The sequence below is a fragment of the Haliotis rubra genome, unplaced genomic scaffold (assembly GCF_003918875.1).
Source record: "Haliotis rubra isolate DU_JTF1 unplaced genomic scaffold, ASM391887v1 Scf243, whole genome shotgun sequence".
NCBI classification, from domain to species: Eukaryota; Metazoa; Mollusca; class Gastropoda; order Lepetellida; family Haliotidae; genus Haliotis; species Haliotis rubra.
In genome coordinates, this window is record NW_025766481.1 from 132,463 (window position 1) to 158,524 (window position 26,062).

At 37.3% G+C, this 26,062-nt stretch overlaps 1 protein-coding gene across 5 annotated transcripts in view; it reads right to left on the minus strand.

Annotated features, from left to right (window-relative positions):
* The window catches only part of LOC124278882 (RCC1 and BTB domain-containing protein 1-like), a 145,760-nt gene that overhangs the window by 28,051 nt on the left and 91,647 nt on the right, over positions 1–26,062 (minus strand). For 3 of the 5 annotated variants that reach the window (XM_046714664.1, XM_046714663.1, XM_046714667.1), the window contains exon 14: positions 5,211–5,341. In XM_046714664.1, the coding sequence (XP_046570620.1) occupies positions 5,211–5,341 (131 nt within the window). Of the gene's footprint in view, positions 1–2,975; positions 3,061–5,157; positions 5,342–26,062 lie in introns of those variants that run through there. The other 2 variants (XM_046714668.1, XM_046714669.1) reach the window with 2 other exon arrangements.

A 26,062-nucleotide genomic window follows, 5' to 3' on the forward strand; every position in this document is an offset into this window, starting at 1 on the left:
TTTTTCACAATGGATGGCTTACCAAAAGAAGTTCAGGATCATCAAGGGTAGAATTCCTGGGTTGTTTCATCAAGGCATGTACAAGTTGGGAATTACACAAGTGAAATCTGGCTCCTATGACCCTGAGTCACAAAGAGTATTGGAGAGATTTCATCAGACTGCCAGCAGCCTCAAGTCACTTTAAGGATCATTAGGATTCAGTCCCTGTTAATTAGTCTCTGGTCACAGTTAGAGGATTAATGAATCATTTAAAAGAACAATGGCTTAAAAACCAATCAGATTTGAATTTACTAGACTATGTGTCTACTTTTTTAATTTGTCATGTACGGGCACTGATGTTGCAAGACAAGAGTCATCAGAAGATGACATATCCCCCCGGCCCCCACATCTTTGAAAGAACAAATCATCTGACAGTTACTTAAAGTCAAGCTTGATTTTAGACTAAGTGCAAATCGTTTCCATGGAAATCATGAAAGAAATAAATGACAAAAATCTGGAAAAAGCAAAAGGGACCACTTCAAGATCTGCCTCACATATCTGCCAAGTTTTACTGAAAGTTTTTGAGTTGTGCTCCGGAAACGAAACCTACCCCGCCCTTTTGCGACTAAGTCTGAATTGTTTCCATGGAAACCGAGAAAAATAAAAATGACAAAAATCTGCAAATAGCAAAAGGCACCACTTTGGGATCTGTTTGATATATCTACCAAATTTTTTTTGAAAAATATTGAAAGGTTTTTGAGTTATGCTCCGGAAACGAAGCCCACCCCTCCCTTTTGGGATTAAGTCTAAATCGTTTCCATGGAAACCAGGGAAAATACAAACGCCAAAAATCTGCAAATAGCAAAAGGCACCAATTAAAGTTCTGTTTGAAATATCTACCAAGTTTTGTTGAAAAATATCGAACGGTTCTTGAGTTATGCTCCGGACACGAAGCCCACCCCTCCCTTTTGGGACTAAGTCTGAATCGTTTCCATGGAAAACCGGGGAAAATACAAATGCCAAAAATCTGCAAATAGCAAAAGGCACCACCTTAGGTTCTGTTTGATATATCTACCAATTTTGTTTGAAAAATATTGACTGTTTTTTTGAGTTATGCTCTGGAAACAAAATGAATACGGACGGACGGATGGACGGACGAGGCAACGGGGGGATAAAAATGTTAAAGTTATAGCAGGACAGCATGAAAGCCAATAGTAATAAAAAAGGTCCCATCACAGAAATTTCAAACCTGGCAATGTGGTTTTGTTCAAACTCTGTTCCACAAAGACCTAAACAGATTTGTCGTTTGAATAAGATAAAAGAATATAATGACAGATTAAGTGAACAAGTGAAGTTTGATGAATTTGGTAAAAAAGCCTGGCCTTGGCTTAGAAATGTTCAGATGTTACACTAACTTCATGTAAAATTAGTCCACCTTTCTCTAGAAGGTGTCAGATTTCATTCACCAGTTTGTGTCTGAATGTACCTGTACCACAAGTGAAAAAGTATTGAGTCAACCCACTCAAGTCGGTGCATCTTGAGTCAAGTCAATGGTTGTTGAGAACATCATCCAACCAAATGACAGTGAGTGGCATTCACAATGCATCCTGTTTCTCAAACACCTGTAGACTTAGTTATTCATCACATACATTACATTTCATAATTGACTTCTAGTTGAGAGAAAATGTCCTGCCACAAATGCAGAACTGACATAGTATAAATGTATTATTGTGGGGATATTTTCACAACAACATTTAACAGATGCATGGCACCTTTCAGCTTTTCTTGTTAACACTATCACACCACTACAACTCCACTACTGTACCACTTTCTGGGCACTATCGCAAATCTCCTGCCCCACACAGTCAAAATATACCGTATTTGCAGTACAACATACAGTATTACTGTCATTCCTCATTGATAGGGTTGCTTGAGTTAGGATATTTTCTAATTGCTAATTTGCCTTGTTTTGACTGTAAGGTCATATTGTAAATCTCTATGTGTATTCAAATACTGACATGTTAATTACCTCTAAATGTTCGGTGATCATTAGATTGGTCCAATAAACCATTATCTCTGTCCTAATAGTTAACACATAAGCAAGGCAACTTCCATGGCTACAATCTGTTTAAGACTGATGCAACCTTCAAGAAAGATCATAAACAACAATGTTTAGGGCATGTCTAAAATCCAATAATATTCTGTACTCCGAATATAACAATTTGTTCAGAAAACCTTCACAAACCAAGTGTATTGGTATGATATGGTGACGGGTTCACCACAGGACTAAGTCTAATTAAAACAATTTGTTTGATTTTTGTTAAGATCTCAGATCACATCAATCAGCATTTAAGTACAAGATGCAAGACTGCCAATTTTCTCGTGGCAAGTTGCATGTGTACACACAAGATAGTCCATTACAGAGGCAGCAATAGCTAGTGTTAACCAGTCATAAACTCAAAAGGAAAATCAAACTATATTCATCATTCTTAAACCTTCTAAGAAAATGCATCTATTATATCATTAGCATAAATCCTGTACTTTGCCTGCAGTCCCAGTATAGCCAAATCTTTTCAGATTCAACAGACATCTTCTTCTGTCACAATACATAAATAGTTGTATCTGCAGCAGTACTATTATCTTACAGCTTTTTCATGCTTAGGGAGAAGGGGTAACCTAGCGTTTGGTCATCATGCCGAAGATCCAGGTTCAATTCCGTTAATATGGTTATAACGTGTGAAGCCGATTTCTGATATTTTTGTACTTCTGGAATATTCCTATAAGCAAAGTAAATCCATACTAACTCACTGTTCCATAACCCGGGGTTGAAATTCTCACTTCTTTCCTACATATAATATATACAGACAGATGATTCTGAAGATGGGCAGGGTACTCTCAATGTAAAACAAATAGTATTCTTAGAATTATCAACAACAATAACTATTGTTTGATAATTCTTATCAATCCTCTACCTCTATTACGTCATTGTCAGCATAGCTAGAGGGAAGAGGGCCTGTAGTAAACTCCCTGTACAGCTGACAGTTATCCTCATTATACTAAAGATGTCCGGTAGCATCTGCACTGGAAAAGGGAAATGCTGACACTGATTATCTGCATATTCCTATCTGAAAAGGGTCGCTGTATGGTTCTTGGTATGAAGTGGGAACATGAAGTCAGGTAGTCTGTGGTACGTTCAAGTTAGCTTTATACATGTAGATTATATACAGGAAGCTCTATGTGCAGGGTCAACAGTTAAAGGCAGTAGTGGTTGGATGGTGGCCTGTCACACTTTGCCTTACCAAAGGTATGACATCCTTCCTGTTCATCTCCACCACGTCTATATATAGCCACTCAGAATTACATAGAGTATGACTTAAATATACACAACAGTAAGTCATGAATGACATAGCTGCACAGCTGCTTCAGGATGGCTGACAGTCAAGGGACAATGCATGGGGATTATCAACACAACTTCAGGCTTTCAAATTAGGCCTATTGTTGTTGGGCCTGATTCAGGACAACTATCATCTGAAAAACTGTAATTCTAAAGGCTAATTACTTTGTAGCTATGAAAAGTATTTGTCTCGATCACTTAATTGCCACTGAAGACACTAATCTCTATGGTCAATGTTCATCACCACTGTATTATACATTAACTGTCAGCCACCCCTAGTGTGCTGTGCAGCCAGGTCACTTCTCAAATTTGTATTACTGTTGTTCACAATTGTACAAACATTTTGTGTCTTGACGACATTAGTCTTTGTCCAGATACAATCATAAAATTCTTCAACATTTAAACCTTTACGCCCCCTCCTTCTCAAGATGCAACAGCAAAACAACCACTACCATTACATGGTATGAAGTACTTCTTGCTTGTATCTATCTAAATAGAGCAAACTTTTGTTCACACCACAAGCTATCAACTTGATCTTGTCACTTCCTACAGAACAGTACACTAACCCCTTGCATATATACTACCCATCAAAAGTTTAGACTCACTAGTGTAAATTTAGCCACTTACTTCAGTCAACTGTTCTAAACTAGATTTTTCAAACTATTCCATACTGTTTTAAGGTACTGTTTACACATGAACTGATGTATTTCAAAACAAATTCGTAACGTTGAAAAGAGTATTGTCATGAGTTCAATAAATGATTAAACTCCAAAACGCAGCTGTTCACATGCATGATATTTGCACATGCTTTTCAGCAATTTGATGCATAATTTGCAGTTGGTTCCCCTAAGTTAGTGGAGAAATTCATCTTCAACATATATATATACATAACATATAGTGAGCGCTTTAAGTGAGTCTAAACTTTTGATGGGTAGTATAGATATATTCAAATATTTGTAACTGAAATTCCCTGAGTCTGTATGCAAGAAGCTCAGTGTTACTATTAGAGAAGACTAAATGAATGTCTAGGGGAGGTGTCTGTTACTTGCTGTTTTAAAAAGATATATTTACACACAGAATATTGTGTTATATGGTAAAAGCTCAATGCCAGTAAACTAAAGCAATATCTACATCAGTATTGGATAAAACTGGAATAATCTTGTAACAAATCATTATGCAATATGTTGTCAATATTTACAGTATGATACTGTTACATTTACTGAAAGTGGTGAGTGTTGACATGGGAATGCAGAACACTGTGTTACTGTCAACTATAAACAATAAGGGGACTCCAGGAGACCAGCAACTCACCTGATGTTGACACCAGTCACATAGTAATCACATGACGTTCAATGCATGGGAAACACATTAATTATCATCTCACATATCAGATTTCAAATTACATGATAAAATGGGTACAAACTGACCAAGCACGTTATGCATACAAAATTAAATGACTGAAGAATAAGCTTCATTTTTTTTTAAAACATCCTCAAGTATGAAGCATCTGACATCAAATGACCTTTCTTGCCTTGGAAATCATTTTGTCTTTTTAAGAAAGAAACACCTAGTTAAAAGATTAAACATCCTCCAAATTCCATTGTCTTATAATTTAAGAAGACATTACAGGTTGTTGGGTTTTTAATTAGAGGACATTGTCTCTTCACAGCCTCAGACAAAAAGTAGTACAAATTGTGTATATGTGCCCAACCAGGAGAATTGTGGAAGACATGTCTTTATATAAAAACATGAATGAAAACAAAAAAAGTTATGACATCACTCACATTGACCATGTCAAGGCAGGTTAAATATCAATCATTCTTCAACGTCCACAAACCTTGGCTTCAAATTTGATGGCAGCTGCATACAACATAGCAACATCTTTCACTGTGATGCCTTGTTTGATTATTTGCTCACAGTAATTCTTCAAAATGGGTTCACAGTATGCATTGGCTAAGTCAAGCAATCCTGCAACAAAAAGATTAATACACTTAAAATCATGCACATGACTGCCACTCTAGTGGAGCAATGTATTGTTGGGCTGGTGTCACCGGGACAACACTATACATCATAATCTATGACTGTGTCATGGATATTATTGCTGAAAAACACAGAAACATCAAGGTAACATATATCGTGCAAGGAATAGTGACTGCTGGAGTGATCCTATCATGGAGCAGCAAAACACTGCCTTTTGCATATTATAACTAATATACATAATCACATTTTAATCACATTTGTTATTATCAGTTTGTTATTTAATAATAAAAACATCAAATCTTCTTATCAATATTCATGAAATGATATTACAAGACATTAACTTCACGTTATTACAAGCAATACTCAACAGACTCTTTTTTCCTATCATTGGAATGCTGACATTAATGATACACTAATCATGAGAAGGTTACTTCCCCTGTGATCAGGAAAAAGTTTCCATGCATTCACTTTTCCAGTTATTAGCCCGGACAGGCAGCTGATTTCCCATAAGGCTCATTAACTACAGCAGTGTCAAATCATAGAGTTCTTTATTGTGGAGGTAGAGAATTTGCCAAACTCCTAAATTTGGGAGGTAGAAAGACAACATAGCAACCATCTTAGTTGTCTAATTGCTGGTTGGAGTGCATTAACCAAGTCATTAACAAGAGAATTACTCAGCCTGATCAATCACTCACTTGTCTGCAGCATTTTCATGCAAAATGTGACTTTCTCACTGACTGAGAAAATCGATCATGATGTATGTATTCTGGCTGGCAAGATTTCAATAAATTTCAAGTTCCCTTGTAATTATTTTGCAGCACTGCAGGATAAATATATTTCACTTTTATCCATTTAATCTTTATCTTAGTGGGTTTGCTGAGGTGCATTTGACATAGGCAGCTTTGATATCTGTCCTGAATGAAAGGATTACTCAGTGTTAACTTCTGCAGGAACATTTTCTGAAAAGAAATTTCCTTCCCCAGAAATTTTGCTATGCTTGAAATAACAGCAAGTTTTGTCACTTTTAAATGTGCACCAATAAAATTTCTGGACCAAAAAAAATCTTATTTGACAGAGTTTGTGGACACCGTAAGTGTGCAAAGTACTGCCTAATATTTTTCCTATGTTACCATATTTCAAATGGAATTGTAAGCTTATGGTTAATACATTTTCTTATACCTGAAGAACTTTGAAGGGCCGATAAAACAAGTAAAATGTGCTCATGTAAATACATAACTCTCCAGGTCATTAGGTAACAACACCTGGTTAATACATGATAGGGCTGAACATGATGTACAAAGTGAGATACATGGAGCCAATAAAGTCAGTCATGTGTATGAAGGAAACTGCACAAGTCTTTCACATTTGGCAATGAAATCATGATGCTATGCTATGTAAACATTCCAGTCATACCTATGAATTCAAATATACATTGTCTTTCTGATATTGTCTTATTTTTTACATGGGAACAACTAGTGCATCCTCAGAGAGACACATGCAAGTACAGTCTGGGATGTTTCATTCACCTGAACTTATGAGCCTATAAGTCGCTGCAGCTGAGCCTGAGGGTGTAGTGCACAATTTGCCAGAATCACGAACCATATTATTAGTCTAGGTTATTGATAATTATATCAGAAAGATTAATTAATTATTGAGATTCTATTAACGAGCGAGCATTAGTTTTGTCAAGTAGATTGTTCCATATCCAGAGGATATGATTTGGCATAGGACTGGGTTCCACAATTGACTGTTTTTAATAAGGTCTATTTCTGAGAATATAGGTGCTTTTATCAGAGAACTTCATCTAGTATTGCTTAAAAAGTTTTTGAAACATGTCCTTTTTTCTAAAAGCAGTTTTAAAATTGCACGTCTGACTTGCTTTTTCAACAAACTGTGTACTTCTTCAGCACTACATTGTTTTGATATGTACCCCACCTACCTAGCCTGACTGCTAGTCCTGTCTGACAACAAGAAAGGTATGAGACTTTATGGAAAACAACTTCTTTAGTATATTATGATGCAACGTTTTTTAATACAGTTGTCAAGCATACCTTTCTTATTATTCATCAACTTCTAAAATACCAATCAAACTGATCTTTCTGATGTTTTCAGCATGTTAGAAGATAAATCATGAGCTTTAGAAGCTCATTTCAAGTATTTATTCAAGAGTGTAACTCTTTTTGCTTCTCACTGAAAGAAATCATATGCCTTAAAAACCAACTGTTACACATATGATCAGTTGCGCATCTATATATAGTATGTACCATGTGCAGTGCGTGTGCGCGTTTTTCCTCCTACCGTTGTGCAGGCCTCTGTTAAGATGTCCACTTGTACACATAATACTTGGATCGTTTCTAAAATAACTTTTTCCAGTGATGGTTTTAAAAATAACTAACAGCAGATATTGTTGGGTACAGGGTATTGGTTTCTATCTTGCGTACTGACAATTACTAGACTATTCAGGAGTTTTAAATGTTTTTGCTAGTCATCACTCTCATTTGGAGACAAACAGATTGTAACTACAAAAGATATAGAGTACACCCTTAACAGTCTACATCTACAGCTGAATCCCATTCTCTGGAACCTAGTGATTTAACTTAAATTATCTGGTAATTCAAAATAATGAGGCAGGGACAACCAGACAGATCAGGTAACAGTATCAGAGATACATAGGAACATGACTGCACAAACAAGAAATTAAAAACACCACACATTCCACTATTTCATTAAGAGAAATAGAACATGGTTTGTAAAATCCAGGGCTCTACTTATTACTAACTGACATACAATGATGATAAGGAAGGATAAAGACTTTTCAGTCATTAAGATAAAGACACTCAGTCATATCTGACAACTTGTGTGATACCACTATTCCCTTCACCACACCACTTGCAATACTGGTATGTTTTAAATTGATCATAACATCTTTATATTCATAAAATCTTACTATTTTTATATACTACCCATCAAAAGTTTAAACTCACTAGTGTAAATGTAGCCACTTACTTCAGTCAACTGTTCTAAATTAGATTTTGCAAAATATTCCATATTGTTTTAAGGTACTGTTTACATATGAACTGATGTATTGTGAAACAAATTTGTAACATTGAAAAGATTATTATCATGAGTTCAACAAGAAGGCAAAGTCATCAACATCCCCTGCAACGGCAAAATACTCTTTATCAATATGTCTACTAGTTATAATTATGTCAAATGCTTTGGAGTGTATACAGCAGAGTGGAAGGAGAGCAATGAAAGGTTTTTAAGATCTGCTCCCAAAAGGAGCACTACCACAAAATTCAGTTGATGCCTAACTTGTTGCCATGGAAATGCAACAAGATGTCAAGCATGATCCCTAGATGTGCCTTGTGGGGTTTAGACCCAGATATGAATTTTATTTTTTTGCTGTTTTCATGGAAACGTGACTTTTGCTGTGACTATGAGAATGTCATCTTGTCTGGAGCAGACCTCCCAAACTATACATGCTAGCTTAATCAAACTTGGTACACATATCAAGCATGATCCCTAGATGTGCCTTTTGGGGATTAGACCCAGATATGAATTTAGCCACAGCCTAAGTCATGTTTCAATGGAAACCACAAAAAATAAAATTCATATCTGAGTCTAAACCCCTAAAGGCACATTTAGGGATCAAGCCTGATATGTGTACCAAGTTTGGTTAAGCTATCACGAATAGTTTAGGAGATATGCTTCAGACAAAGTGCACAATATTTGCACATGCATTGCACATGTAACCATACATATATACATAACATATAGTGAATGCTTTAAGTGTATCTAAACTTTTGATGGGTAGTATATATATACATTTGTTTAATTTAATGGTCATTCATTGGGCTATTCAGCATATAGCTTGGGGGCATCTGTTCATCATTATATCAATCTATTTTTCATCTGTAACAAGGAGAAATTCAACTTAAAAAGTTAACTCATGCTGTGACGCTCTTGAATTTTCCCGATTACACCATACATTGCCACAGTAACTACACATTGTGAAATTGTGCAAGCATTCCCAAGCCCTGATAGAGTGGCATGTTCTCACTTAATTAAGCTGCATTACTGTTCCAGCTACAAACAAAATGCTTTGATATTCAACCACAAATCTCAAGGGAGTGCTTCTGACAAATAGGCTCAGATGTACGCAGAAATCGTCGTCATATTAAACAGCATAAGGATGGGAGTTGCACTAATATAAACAGTTCCAAGGCCGCTTTACTTCTATAGTGACCATACATGGCCACAGCCAAACTGGAGGCGCCTTACAAACCTAATTCAGAAGTCAAAAGATTTTGAACCTATGGAGAATTCTGCAAATTATTCAGGTCTCAGATCATTAATTGGAAAGATCTAACGCACCAGGGTATAAACTGATCAGCTTAGGGTTGAGTATTTCATCTTTAAAATTCATTGCAGTTTCCAGGACTTTCATTTCCAGAAACTGACTGGCTTCATTGCCCAGTTTCAATCTACCAGTCGCTGGGGTCAAACAGGTCAATGAATACAGATCAATCAATTTTTTCCACCTCCTGAATCAGATTAAATTAAGAAATAAAAGCCATATGTTCTTTCACCATGCATATTTTTTACGGCTATATCGAATGATCAATTAACTTGTATTTCAGGTTTTCATCCAGGAAACTGCTGATTAAATCATGTCTAAAAAAACTTACAGGAGAGATTAATTAAGGCTTACACAATACTTTACATTATTCATAGCATTCAAGTGCACCTACATTCCATTGCATTTGAGCTAATATCCTATAAGGAAGACATTTACATGCATTTAAATGTACCTTTCAGTTTCTATAATAAAACAATAAAAATGAAGGGGGATGTATTAATTCTTGTTATTTGCTGCTTACGAAACTAAATTACCAATTAACTGCAACCAATCAATGACATTTGAATAACTTCATGTTTGAAACAGCTTTCACTTTCACAAATTCTTCCTTTGATAGGAAAGACAGGAAAACAGGGTTTATAGTAATTATTGTTATCCGCCATTAATGGAATTTCATCTTAAGGGGCTAAATTTGCAATACTGGTACATGAATTATGTTCAGTGGGCAAGTTTATTGAAACCATACTGTAGCATATATTGTGATCTCTGTATCATCTTCAGATGATAAGATTCTATGAAAGGACATGACATGTTATGGGCCAAAATGGGCCAGTGGATTTACGCATGATTATGGCACAGGCCAAACTTTTGGACATAACTATGAAATTTATCAGATGTGTTCACATAAATGAAAAGTAGAAAGATGTTTGTATCACATGCAAAAACAAAAGCAGTCACATTCACATGAATATGTATACTAACAATTCTTTCACAAGTTAATGACATATATTGAAACCTTGACTTTTGATACAACCATAACAAATGACAGATATTGAGTTAATTATTGAAAGTCTATTGAAAATGATTGGAAAATACCTAGTTTTTATAAATTAATCTGAAATTTCCTTTAAGGGAGACAACACAAAGTAGAGAAATATAGAACATCTTTTCCTTCACAGACATAAGTTTGCTTATTATGGACTATAATTGTGACTGGTTAGACTTGTGTTTCTGCAATGCTCACTGCACAGTATGAGGATCGAAGGATCAAAGAATGACCACACAAACAGTAAACAATAGAGACCTGTGGCCAAACTGATGTGCTTGTGTTTATGACACATGATTATCATTTGATAGGATGAAGCTATAGTCAACATCTCACTATGCAGAACAAAACTATATTGCAACACTCCAAAGAATTAAATGAACTTGTGATAGAAAACTTGTTAAAGAAAATGTAAAATTTGAGATAAATGATTGCTAATTAGACAATTTACCTTTGAAATTAAATATCCTGTTCTTCTTGGCATTGTTTATATGCAGAAATATAGATTGTCATATATATGCTTTCTTAAAATAAGCTGGAAGTAACAATCAGCTGTTAGGTTATTTTCTGCCAATCTACTGATGATTAGTTTAAAAATACATCCAACAAAAAATAACTTCATAGAACTTTGAGGGAAAGATCAGATGTTTTGTCAGAAGTAATATGTTCCACTATGGAATGATTTTTGGTGCAGATATAACTGCCATAACAATAACTGTAAGATAAGTTTCAATTTTATGAAAGCTTCTCAGCTCAGGTTTAATTTTTTGTGGTCTGTCCTGATTGATCCGGGTTTCAGAAGTGTGTAGACTGGGCTCTGCCGCGTAAGTGTAGTGTAGCACAGCGTAACTAAGCGGGGGAACTAGAAGAAGTAACTGACAAGTCGGAAAGCATGGTCAACTTCAGCTCCGGCGTTGGCGTTGGCGAATTATGTAGTGAGAAAAGCCCCCCACAATTTTGTAAGTAATATTTTCCCTTCAAAATAGCTTAAAGGTCACATGCAACGTAAAACACAACTTTGCAGATTCTGATGCCTTTCGGTATGGACTTACCGAAACAAAGCGTCAAAAATGCAAATTCAACTTATAAAGTTGAAAAATAACGCGATGAAAAAAACCACGCGAAATCTGAGTTCAAACGTTTCACTAATTTTCCCCAGACTTTTCTGGGGAATACGGGTTTCAACAGCTGGGCTGCGCTCATAGCACGATCGCGAGTGAAATAGGTTCGCAAGAACTTGGAAGCGGGCTGTCTGGTGAATACTCGGTGAAGGCTCTGGTGTGAGCTATTTTCATAATGTTTTGTTGATATCTCACAGGCGAGCTTTTATATGTTATGACAGTAAATAAACTGTTTATATAATTTCATTTGTCTATTTCACCACACGTTCTTCTTACCGAGTCACTTTCTCAGTTCGATACTTAAAAGCAATGTCATTATTTAGCGTTGACACAATTTCTAACTGTGATATAGGTATGTCGCTGTCACAGACAAAACTCAATGTCTTGTTTTATTGACACCTGTGTGTCTGCCTGCCTGTCTGCTAATGACAATATTCAATACACAACTGCGATCACTGACCACATGCAATTTGAACTTAACACCAATCAGGCTATACACCATAAACAAATCGCATTGATTTATGGCCCGAGTTCGGTCTCTGTCACATTATGTAATTACACAGACAGGCAGGTGTGATACTTGAACACATGACATGTTATGATGTCTGTTGATTGCAAAATGTTATACACAAAAAATGAGCATGTATTTACAAAACCCAACATCTCTATATATACACACACAATGAGCCGTGAAGGCGGCATCTGCTAATGAACCAGCCGTTACACTTGAGTGCACACCCAGCCGCTCTGACTGGGTTCGGTATCCTGGCTGCTTCGTTTCGAGGGAGGTAAACCCAAGTACAAAATATTGCACTTTTGATTTGCGATTATACGCTTATAATTTTGTTTATTTGTTTTTTCATAATCAGCAATGCATAGTATATGTCATGAAGAAGTGATAATTGTGTTTTAATTATGTTTGATTTTTTGGTTGCATGTGACCTTTAAGAACAGTTCCAAATTAATTTGCGTAAGATTAAATAATCTTATATGACAATTATTGGGGTTTTTTGTGAAGCACATGTCACTACGGAAAACTTGTTAAATTCCGGAATAGTCCTATCTATTTATTTGGTAATTCAAACTTGTTGGGTATTTCTGTGTAATATCTTGCAATTATTATAGTATAAGCATAAGTATAAATGTTCTGAAAGGGTTTAGTGTAAGTGTATTGGTAAACAAAGTTGTACATTTTTTAAATGTGTAATTTTGAAGAGGATTTACATCAAGCTTTTTTTTTTATGCAGCTTGTACCTGTCACATCAATAAGAACTGTCATATCAACAAGAACTGTCAAAACATCAATGTTTAAGCAAGAGTGTCACAAGTGTCATATGTCAACAAGAAAGTAAAATGAAGAAGAACAAAGTCATCGATATCCCCTGGACAAAGAAATGGCAAAATACTCTTCATGATTATGTCTAAGAAAAACAAGAAGACGTCAGTTATAATTATGTCAAATATTTATGGTAGGTGTATATAGAAAAGTGGAAGGAGAGTATTGAAAGGTTTTAAAGTTCTGCTCCAGAAAGGAGCACTATCACCAATTTCAGTCTAAATCAAACTTGTTGCCATGGAAACGCCAAAAATATTTTATTCAGAATTCCAAAACTACCAAAAGGCACCAGTACACCACCAGATCTATCTATGTGCCAAGTTTGGTGAAGAAATAGTGAATGGTTTTAGAGTTCAGCTCCGGAAAAGAGCACTACCACAATTTCAGGCTAAGTCAAACTTGTTGCTATGGAAACGCCAAAAATATTTTATTCAGAATTCCAAAACTACCAAAAGGCACCAGTACACCACCAGATCTATCTATGTGCCGAGTTTGGTGAAGAAATAGTGAATGGTTTTAGAGTTCAGCTCCGGAAAAGAGCACTACCACAATTTCAGGCTAAGTCAAACTTGTTGCTATTGAAACGCCAAAAATATTTTATTCAGAATTCCAAAACTACCAAAAGGCACCAGTACACCACCAGATCTATCTATGTGCCAAGTTTGGAGAAGAAATATTGAACGGTTTTAGAGTTCTGCTCTGGAAAAGAGCACTACCACCAATTTCAGTCTAAGTCAAACTTGTTGCCATGGAAACGCCAAAAATATTTTATTCAGAATTCCAAAACTACCAAAAGGCACCAGTACACCATCAGATCTATCTATGTGCCAAGTTTGGCTAAAGAAATATTGAACGGTTTTAGAGTTCTGCTCCGGAAAAGAGCACTACCACCAATTTCAGTCAAAGTCAAACTTGTTGCCATGGAAACGCCAAAAATATTTTATTCAGAATTCCAAAACTACCAAAAGGCACCAGTACACCACCAGATCTATCTATGTGCCAAGTTTGGTGAAGAAATATTGAACGGTTTTAGAGTTCTGCTCCGGAAAAGAGCACTATCACCAATTTCAGTCTAAGTCAAACTTGTTGCCATGGAAACGCCAAAAATATTTTATTCAGAATTCCAAAACTACCAAAAGGCACCAGTACACCACCAGATCTATCTATGTGCCAAGTTTGGTGAAGAAATAGTGAATGGTTTTAGAGTTCAGCTCCGGAAAAGAGCACTACCACAATTTCAGGCTAAGTCAAACTTGTTGCTATGGAAACGCTAAAAATATTTTATTCAGAATTCCAAAACTACCAAAAGGCACCAGTACACCACCAGATCTATCTATGTGCCGAGTTTGGTGAAGAAATAGTGAATGGTTTTAGAGTTCAGCTCCGGAAAAGAGCACTATCACAATTTCAGGCTAAGTCAAACTTGTTGCCATGGAAATGCCAAAAATATTTTATTCAGAATTCCAAAACTACCAAAAGGCACCAGTACACCACCAGATCTATCTATGTGCCAAGTTTGGAGAAGAAATATTGAACGGTTTTAGAGTTCTGCTCTGGAAAAGAGCACTACCACCAATTTCCGTCTAAGTCAAACTTGTTGCCATGGAAACGCCAAAAATATTTTATTCAGAATTCCAAAACTACCAAAAGGCACCAGTACACCATCAGATCTATCTATGTGCCAAGTTTGGTGAAGAAATATTGAACGGTTTTAGAATTCTGCTCTGGAAAAGAGCACTACCACTAATTTCAGTCTAAGTCAAACTTGTTGCTATGGAAACGACAAAAATATTTTATTCAGAATTCCAAAACTACCAAAAGGCACCAGTACACCACCAGATCTATCTATGTGCCAAGTTTGGTGGAGAAATATTGAACGGTTTTAGAGTTCTGCTCCGGAAAAGAGCACTACCACCAATTTCAGTCAAAGTCGAACTTGTTGCCATGGAAACGCCAAAAATATTTAATTCAGAATTCCAAAACTACCAAAAGGCACCAGTACACTACCAGATCCATGTATGTGCCAAGTTTGGTGAAGAAATATTGAGCGGTTTTAGAGTTCTGCTGAAAAGACAAATGTGCACGGACGACGGACGGACGGACGGACGCGAGCGACGACGCGCTGACGACGGAGTCCATTTTAATACCCATAAAATGATTCTGGGGATAAAAAGGATTTTCCAGGAAAATAATTGAATAAAACCGTCATAACCAGCCTACTCACAAGAGATTATGCTGACAAATAAAAAATGTACCGAAACAAAATATATTATCCATTTTCTGTCAACTACACTTCATTTCGATGCGTGAGTAGACGCAATATGATTGTGAATTTTTTTAATAATGTGGACCAAAGTTATAATTATTGGTAACCACCAGTTGTCTGTGGTCTGCGTTTGCCGCGATTAGGACCCCATCGCGGGGGTCGGCTTATGCAGGAAACATACCATTTTGACACTGATTTTAAGGGTCAAGTTTGGGGGTCAGCTTATCTATGGGGTTGGCTTATAGACGGTAATATACGGTACTTTGAGAGTATTTAAGAGAAAACAACTATCTCTGAACTCATATATTGCTGAAAGACGAGATATTTATTTGATAATACTCCATGTATTAAAATAAAACATAAATGAATTATAAAATTTTGCCATACTCCATGATGGGAATAGGGAATGACAAAACTGGTATTTCACAATAGTTCAATGGGAAGAACGGTTCCATTAACTACTTTACCCCCATAACTAAACCCAAGAGAGACAGATGGCTTAAAAACATTCCAGTGGGTCAAAACATGCTACAAAACAAAATAGACTGTCAAACCTCTTCTTTTAATCACCATTATGATGTTCAATGCTGCATTAGGCCATCCACATTGTTTTTTATGTTTCTCATCTCCAAACTGGTGCTGATGAGGGGCAGGCGGGCGAAAAAGAAAAAAAAGAAGAAAAGAAGCAGTTTGCCATCTTCTTTTCAAGCTGGTGACAGAAAATGACCCTCCTACAGTACCCAGACCATAAAAAGAGGCTTTTCTTATTGTGAGAATCCTTTTTTCTCAATTTTAGACAGTTCATATATCATTAAACATAAGGAAACTATATGGAATAATTATGCCGGTCAAAGGCTGTCGTCCACTGGTAGCTCACTGGTTGCAGGTCCACAGTTTGTTTAATTTCCAAGCACAATACGAATTGACACGATAGAATATAACGGGAAAACGCCATATCGGAAAATCGGAATATTGTCACGGCATTTTCTACGACAGAACACAGGACAGTGTAAGTCTCAGGTGTCATGGCATCTATGAAATAATGTAAACTCACTTTACATATCAGCCCTTATGTTATTTCCGACGGCAATTCTTCAACTATTGCCGTATTAAAATTTAACAAATAGTTCTCATACTACCACCGACCTCAATGTAAAAAGAATCGGAGATACACCTCCAACCAACAGACCTGTATCCCCTGGAAGACCTTTATTGCAAATTTGTGATTATTACACATCTCTGATAATTGAAGAAATTCTGTGTAGAATGTATAACCTTTAATTATAAATATGAATAGTACGTTTTGATCAGCAGTTCTTCACACATTTCATTTTGTTTTTAAATTCTGACACTATGTTTCTGACACTTATGTACCATACACCTAATATCCAATTAGTCGGTTGCAGCATTAATACCAGTCATCATAGTTTGAAATAAAAGATTTAGCCCTTATAAAATGTGCCCATCAGTCAGTGCTGTGAGTCATTATATATGTTAATTCATTGATCCATTTCTTACAGATTGGATAATATAGTTGGACGTTAAAAGAGGTGGGAATAATAGAAGACGCTATCCAATCCGAGACTCGCTCTACCATTCGGTGCGGGTCTGTAGCCTGAGATTTGTTTACTTCCGGGCATATGTCCTGACTTCGTGCGGGTATGTACGGCAAAATTATTGAAAGCTTTAAATGGGAATAAAATCATCAGGTTTGTGATACGCAAGGTACTTTACAGAGGTCAACTGAGTATAAATTGTGCAGTTTATTCAACGGTCAAAGCGATGGAAGCGTTTGTCAGACCGAAACCCAGCCGAGAGCGAGCCGGGCCGCCATTTTGTTTCGATTTACTGACACACCTTTCTTATATCTTATATATATATAGGTCATACTTATAAACATATCAGAGTCAAGCGCCTATGGTTTATCTCCTAATTAACATAGAAAATGCATTGAAAATCAAATATGTTTTTGATGACATAAATTCCATGTAGATATGTGTATGCATTATTTATTTTTTTTACAAATTAACAGATAATACTTATGTACAATGACTGAATAAAGCCATGCATGTGTAATGTAATATTAAAGTATACACGCACCATCATACAAAAATATCAGATTCACGACGAAATTCACACGTTGCATAACAATGTTTTCACATTTCGCGCACAACATCAGCTCCCGTCCGTACTGAATGTAGCCTGTCGGCATAATACGATATAGCTTTGAGTAAAAATGCAAAAATACACTGCAGGCTTAAAAGTGTGATATTCAGACATCTAGTGCCAGATTTGAATTACCGATTGCAAAACGTCAACAAAATGACAAAATATGACCTGAAAACGATTAGCTGATTCCACCGCCTCGCTTCAAATGGCCTTTTTTGCGATTCATTAATGCAATATAAGCAGTCATGGCTATCCCCGGTGTATCATGGAATCACATAACAAATATTTCAGGATATCACACTTGATATATCATCGGTCAAGGGAAAAGATATACCGTCCATATGCACCAGCGTGAACGTAAACGGTGATGGTGAAGGCTGTACAGGTTAACTGTCTCTAAGTGTTTAGTAACAAGAACAGCTCCCATTGCACATAAGACATGCACTGTCAGTTTAAGGTTGGACCGTCCGGATAACGCTCCAAGACGGGAGATGAGAAACACAGAAAAAAATACAGACGGCCTCACACAACAATACTCCAAAATGCTGTATCATATCAAGGGCTCTAGATAAGGACCGTATGTCCGGATAAAAAATATGCAAGATACGGTAGGAAATAATTTAGAAAACGTAGCAGACGTATTTATATAAAACATATCCGATTTCAAGCAATGTCCCATACTGGAATTTACATGAAAGAGGTTTTCCTTGTCATGTTTTGGGAATCCTGGTTGCTAAGGAAACTGTGTACTGCAGTGAAACCGCTCCGTTAAATTTGATTGGTCAAAATTGCGCACATGTATGTAAACATGGCAGCACAGAAACAAATTACAAGTTTCTTTCACACACAAGACTGTGCCTCGACTTGTAAATGGTCAAGTAATCAAATTGCTGAATGAATAATGAATGAACTGCTTTCCCATATCACTCGTTCCTCTTGTCATAGTCACACTCCATTAAATTCCATTCAGTCCTCTAAGTGTACTCTTAAGGTTTTCCAGTACTCCTATATTGAAAAAATAAGGAGTACATACTCCTGCTGAGGTTTTTTATTCTCTCATAGGGGTACTATCACAGGGGTATGAACAGTTGAACAAAGTTCATGAGATGGACAATGAAAGCAAAGGGAAGTAACTCTATGGTTTGTACCGAGTTTGTTTAAAAAATAAAGTTCCAGGCACAATGTTTATAAAGGTAAGCAGCTGTGGCAGTGTGCCAATACTCTATAAAATCAGATGCAATTTGTCTTATTGTAGTTGTACAAGCAAGTTCAAGAATGGCCCAATGTTTGCCAAAGAAAGTAAACTTTATGGCTGTATGCTAATAATGCATGAAGTCAGATATAATTTATCTGATTGTTTGCGATACAAAGTTCAAGAAAGGCACAGTGTTTACAAAAGAATTCATAAGCCAATAGTATATAAAGTCATATGTAATTTGTCTAATTAGGATATACCCCTAATGTGTCTGTAATGTAGACTTGTCTTACCTGTACATGTAACAGCACTAAATTGAGTTGATAATCAAAACTGCAACATTTACTAAAAGTGCCTGCGGCTATCAAATTATACACTTCAATCAGAAGTGGTTACTGTGATCTAATACCTCTGACTGACCAATCAGAGGTGGTTACTGTTATCTAATACCTCTGACTGACCAATCAAAGTTGAATAATTTCCAAATTCATTCTGGAATCTAGGACCACCAGATGTTGTCTGAATGACAAAATTGCAGCTCGGATTCACTATGAACAAGGTAAACAGCAACTGCCAATGGGTAATTTTCATCAAATGAAAACACAGATTTCATATCAACAGACAACTGTTTGTAATTTCAAATTACACAATACAACACACACAACACAATTCAAACCGGTTAGAATTGAAGAAATTATAGGGCAGTGGAGATAAGGACTACATTAACATAGCCAAATGTGCTGCAACTACTTGCTAATCATCTTGCTCTTTCACATGAGTTTAAGGATAAAATGAAACTGAAAGCGATTTTACAAGAATATTGTCAGTATGGATGGTATCACAAAAGGTCACGTCTGGTCACAAATGGCAACTTCCAAACAACACAAAAGCCAAATGCTATGACACAGCATGAACTGGAAAGATTTACTTCTTCATGAACACTTGCACAAGACCTTCTTAAAAGATGTAATTACCGTTATGTGACACTGTCTGTGACACTCTCTTAAGATGCCTCACCCAGACACTTTCTAATACACTCTTGCAAGAAGCACTTACATTGAGCCCACACTGTTTATGACACACAAAATGCACTCAAGCAAATAAAAATGTAACTGAAGCAATTTATGGAAGTGTTTGACATCTGTAAAACATAACAGGATCTGTAACTGGGGATAAACATAACTGAAATGTGACTACTCCACTACTGACAGATACAATAACAACAACTACAACCAACATGCTAAGCTGCAATTTTAGTTGTTTACATCAACCCTAGTACACTCCATAGAAAATGTTTCTTCAAAAAGCTGCAACACAGATGTAATGCATATCCAACATAAAGATCCAATATTTTAAGATGATGCAGACAATAATATTATAACTGATAATATGATGTATTCTGTGTAGACACCTAAGCAACATAATCAGACCTTCTCGAACCCTGCCACACATCAACATACACCACCAGCAGCTTGTGAAACAGACATTTTACAGCTGCTTCACAAACTCTTCAAAGTTCAACAACATGAACAGCACTACTTTTCTTGGCTTCATCTTGCAAACAATGTCACTTTGATGTTGACTAACTTTTAATTAACTAACTGTGTCAGATACCACCAAAATTTGCATGATAAATGGAACTGATGAAGGAGCAAGAATTAGCTCTGAAATGTGATATAAAGAATAAAATGAAAATGTTGTTATCTATAAATATGTGTCATGTATAAATGCATGATCTGTTCACATGTTCTGGAGAGTTTCACATCGATGCACGTTTGGACTTATTTGGTGGTACATAAACTGACAAAACACAACAAAAGTCCAATTTCAACTGAACATGCTGAAGACCACATAGACTACAAAAAGTGTCAACTGTTTGTCTGTGTAACAAACTTATTTATAATAGGTGCTACAGATATTAGAAAGGGGTGGGCTAACGTTAGTAACTTAGTTGGGGGTATAAATGATTAATTCTGCTAATATTAAATGGTTTTTTTCTTACTGGCGTTTTCAGAGGCATGCGGTTACGGCTGTCGCTGGTTTGTTTGGCTTAGCTTGCCGTTTTGGCGCAGCGATTGGCTGCACGCACTGGAAGGTTCCATTCCAACAGTGGGGTGCGCTCCTCGCTTAGTGGGACAGGCCCGCTATATAAGGAGCGAGCAACAGGTGTTTTATTGTCTGAGTTGGAGACAGCCAAGGATTGGTGAGCCCTTCCTTCGAGTTGAAACAGTTTCCGCTTGCTTTAAAATAAAGTAGCTATTTGTTCCGTGACGGACCAGGCCTTGTTTCGAGATGAAACAGTTGACCCCCTCTCACAGCGAAGCACTTAAGTTAGGAAGTAGTAATTTAAAACTTCCCAGAAATATATTTTGTATCGTTTGTTCTGTTTGGAGTTTGTTTTCTTTTGTAAATAAAATAGTGATATGAATTTTCTTGTATGTCCTGAATCGCAAGGCTGCATCTCGTAACTGGGAAACTGGGATTCTGCTCATGGCGACAGGAGGAGAATTCTGCTCATGGACTGACAGGTGGGAAATACCTGCACGAAAGTAGAACCACACATTTAACATGTAGTTTCCACAAGACCTCCTGTTACAGCTGTAAACATGCCAATTTAGGAATGGGAACCAAACAGTCAAAACGCAACAAAGTGGCAGTATCATATTTTTACACATTTATTTTGTCTATCCAACTTGTGGTTGTTTTATTGGATTATTCATAGGGTTTTAAGCTGGACCTGAGCTGGACCTGGGCTCTATTGTGGGAGAGCAGGGTGTTCTTTTGTTCTTCATTCAGAGGGCAAGCTATTCCTTGATCTCTTATTGGTCAGTTTAATGTTGTCTATTTGTCTTCTCTAACATCAGGACATTTTAAATTAGTCTACCACATACAGCCGCATGAGAAAGGCACATTATATGACATGACATTTTGACGGATGTCTGATTTCTCCTTTTGGTCTACAACTACTCTCCTGTTTAAGGTTAGTTAACTAAATTATAAACACATTATGTAGGGGAAAGAGTTCCTTCTGTTCCCCCATATGATTGCCCACTTCTGATGGGATGGGGGAACTCTTACCTATGTAGGATCTAATATTTGTTAAGTATAGCTACATTAAACATTATTCTTGTTTAGGTTAAAATATTGTGATGTGAAGGTATGAATGTGTTTTAAGAATAGTGTAAGTCAAATAATGTTTATAGGTGTGATTTTCATTTTTAAGGCATAAAGATTATTATGTTAAAGGAGAACACAAGTGAATTGCAATAATTTGCTGGGTGAAAGATAAAGTCATCAGAAACATATTCCCAAATTTTCAATTAAAACTTATGTATAATTATGTTTTAATCGCGATAATATTTGTTAAGTATAGCGAAAACAGTTTCTGTAAATCTCAGCTTCGGCCATTATGCATATTTCGCTGGAACCCGCGTGACCTTTCCGTTCATGATGTCAAATGTGCCTGGAGTCCGCCATATTGCCAAAGACCAAGCACTACAGTAGTACAAATCGTGTTGTTTATGTCGTTTTTGTAAATGGTACGATGGTGTATTCTGTTGCTTGGGCATGCACGGAATCATCGAACAATGGAAAGCCACCATTTCTTCCGTTTTCCAAGTAAAGAGACAGACTTAGGCAGGAGAAATGGTCCGATCATTCCGAGTCGGATGCATATGAAAGAGACAAGCACACATGGGGCATACAAATCCCAAAGCTAGGCTGAAGAAGGAAGAATTACCCACGAGATTCATTTATACTCCATCATTCCCTGTTACAGCTTACTGTCAGTGGTATTTTTAACATAAATTAAATCAAGTACAATTGCCAGTCGAATTGCCCCTGCTGCAAATTGCCCCAGCAAATTCGGGTCAAATTGCCCCAGAGTTTTGGTCAAATTGCCCCAGGGGGTAGTTAAAATGCCCCAATTTATTTAAAATGATTAAATATAGGCCGTAAATGCATAGTTTTGTCAACTTTGATATTATGTTCTTCATATAAAAGTATATACATAGTTATGAATTTACTGATGGAACATTTATCAGAAATATTACTTCCTAATAACTTTTATATGAAGAACATAATATCAAAGTTGACAAAAACTATGCATTTACGGCCTATATTTAATCATTTTAAATAAATTTGACCAAATTAGAATGAATGACCAAATTTGCTGGGGCATTTTGTAGCTGGGGCAGTTCCACTGGTACCCATGAGATAGATATCAAAATCAGTAAGAGATTTCACATGAGCTTGAAAATGTTTCATTATGACGTTCTTTTCGGTTTGGAGCCCTAAATGCTGCAGACTACCCGAAATATTGCCGAATACAACGGCAAATCATGAAGTACTTGTTGCTTTCATTGTTTTCCATTTTGTCCAATTACGCAAGTCGGCATCAGACTCGCTATTTATCAGTAGTGTGTGCCGTGAAAGTTGTTCTGTGTCCACATTGGCTGACAAGATGCCATTCTAAGGCTATGGCCGAGTACCAAAACTATTTCCATAAACAAACACTGGGGAAACATGACAAGTATTTTATAATTTACCAGTTTTCGGGGAATAACTTATCTGTGTCGCGAATATTATCTCTGCTCGACCAGGCTGGGATTTTGTGTGGAGACTTGCTACGTTATTAATGAGAACTAGGATCCTAATTTTTTTTTCAACAAAATAACTCCAGTGTAAGTTTTGTAGCAGATAATTTCTATTTTCCCTCGTCTGAAGCATAATTATTGTGTTTTTAAATCCCAGACACCCTACAGTCACCCATTTGACACAAAAGGAACTGCAATCACATTGCAAAAAATATAATTCTTAGGTACTGGTCATATACTTATAGGGGTGGGTTTGCTGGTTGGAACTGTATCACATTTTGCTGTCAAATAGTATTCTTGTTAAATGATACGGTATATTTTAAAATTTATTTTGAACTCAAGCGGTGCCTCCGTTTCACTTGATTCTTCTTCTTCATCTTCACTGGAAGATTGTCTTGCAAGATGTAAAATCGGATCGTATTGATATGGTCTAACATCCATTTCAGAAATGATCAGGAACACCTTTTACTGCTTCAGAATCCATGGACACTGTTAAGTTGTGAGGTAAAATCAAAGAGGCAGCCATCAGCAACAGGCACATATGACGTCATGTCATGTGATACCCCCCTCTGCTCATTAACTGTCGGGTGTTTCCGTAAAGGGCGGAAATACGAGTACGTTTTTTGTGTTTTTATTGCTATTTTACAAGCTTTTTGTTCAATTTTAATCACGGAAGGTGACTTTTAGAATATCCTTTACAATATATCAAAAGTTTTGTTTTTCGTTCGGATTCTCCTTTAAGTTTATTAGTAACATACTAATATTTACAAGATCAAACGACACATAAGCATTTGTGCCTGCTCAGCAGCCATCTTTGTCGGCCATGTATACTTGTTGGTACATGTAATATTTTTCCTTATCCTGACTCATGCTTAATTGCTTGTCTCTTTCTTCTTGCGAATGATAGTGGAACACTTGAATCCCCTTTTGAAGCTCCCTTCACAAAAGCGGACGTAAAATCACTCACCCAGTGTTATCTCCCTTTGGACTCTTTTGGCGGGAAAATGTGTCACATGATCCGACATACCGCTCACTCTCTCGTTCTTCGCCCTTGAGGACGGTTGTGAGAGCGCCTGGGTCCCCTATACGGCGTTATATCCTTTAATTTTTAGGCCTTTGCTACTAAATTAGCTGTATACGGCTTTAGGATTGATATACCAACAATATGGTTTGAAATTTTGTCCAAATTATCTGTATTTATTCACGTTGTTGACATGTTTTTTCATCGTGTTTACATTTGATGAAAACTTGCAGTCGTTGCAGATACTGGTTGTCGTTTGCTGATCCCCATTTAATATGTCCTAATTGTACTTCTCCATGTTCTTCCAGCTTTCGCTGTCAACTTTGTCAGCATTTATCTGAATTTGAATTTAATAATTATTTATATTCCATTATTAGGCGTGCCAAGGACAGGTCTAGACGACTTTCACAAGTCATGTCTAAACCAAATGATTGCGTTGATAACCGTTTGTTGTTGTCTGCTGACATTCACCATTCCAGTGGGTTACCGGCTGCATCTGCGGAGCAGGTCGCTGTGACTGATGGCAGCTCCGGCTCCAAGAAGAGGTCGTCTACATCAACTATAACCTCATCGCAGTTGAAGAAGACTAGGGCATCATCTTCTCAGAAGAAGTCTTCTACTAACAAGACTCCGCGAAGTCTTCACATGGGGCAGCGCTTTAAGACGAGGTCTTTCGCTACAGAGATCATCCCGCAGATGAAGTAGATGTATATGATGAGCCACCCATGCTCATCCCTGAAGTGCCAGTGAGGAAGAAGACGAGGTCTTCATCTACAATAACATCAGCAGTCATCTCAACGCAGTCAGACGTTTTATCAACGCAGACATAGATAGAGATGGCAGATCATCACAAGTGCAGCTGTCCTTGGGAGAAGCCTCGGTACTCTCAGATGCGTCGTCCGCAGTGCAGCAGCAGCAGTCGTCGTCGCAGAGCTTCAACCCCAGGGTCTTCATGCAGCAGTTTACACAGCAGATGTTGGACCTGATGGAATGGAGGTTCGCGCAGGAGAAAGCAGCGACGGAGGCCCCATCTACATAGAGCCTGCGAGAAGGACGAGCAGCCTGCAGATCACATCCCACCGAAGCTAGCAGCCTGCACAAAGGAGGAAGCCTGCGCGAAGGAGGAAGCCTGTGCGAAGGATCACACACTCTACGACGTACCACGACACCTTCACCGAAGGAGCCTTCGCGAAGGAGCAGAACCAGACGTTCACCGAAGCATCGCAGATTATCCTCCTCCGATATGGACAGCCATCAGGAGCCTTCGCGAAGGCACCATAGAAGAGAATCTACACCTTTGCGAAGGCACAGAGAGACATCTGAAGACTCCAAGGACGATCTTTTTCCGAATTCGTCGCCTTTGCGAAGGTCTCCACGAAAGTCTCCACGCAGGTCTCCACAAAGGTATCCAGGGATGATCCTTTTCTGAAATTATCGCCTTCGCGAAGGTCTCCGCAAAGGTATCCAGTCTCCACGCAAGGCTCCACGCACACGCAAGTCTCCACGCAGATCTCCAAGAAACCTTCGCGCAGGAACAGGACTAAACGTTCTTCAGAGTATCGCAGAAGTCGGTCACATGGATCATCTTCACCTTCAGA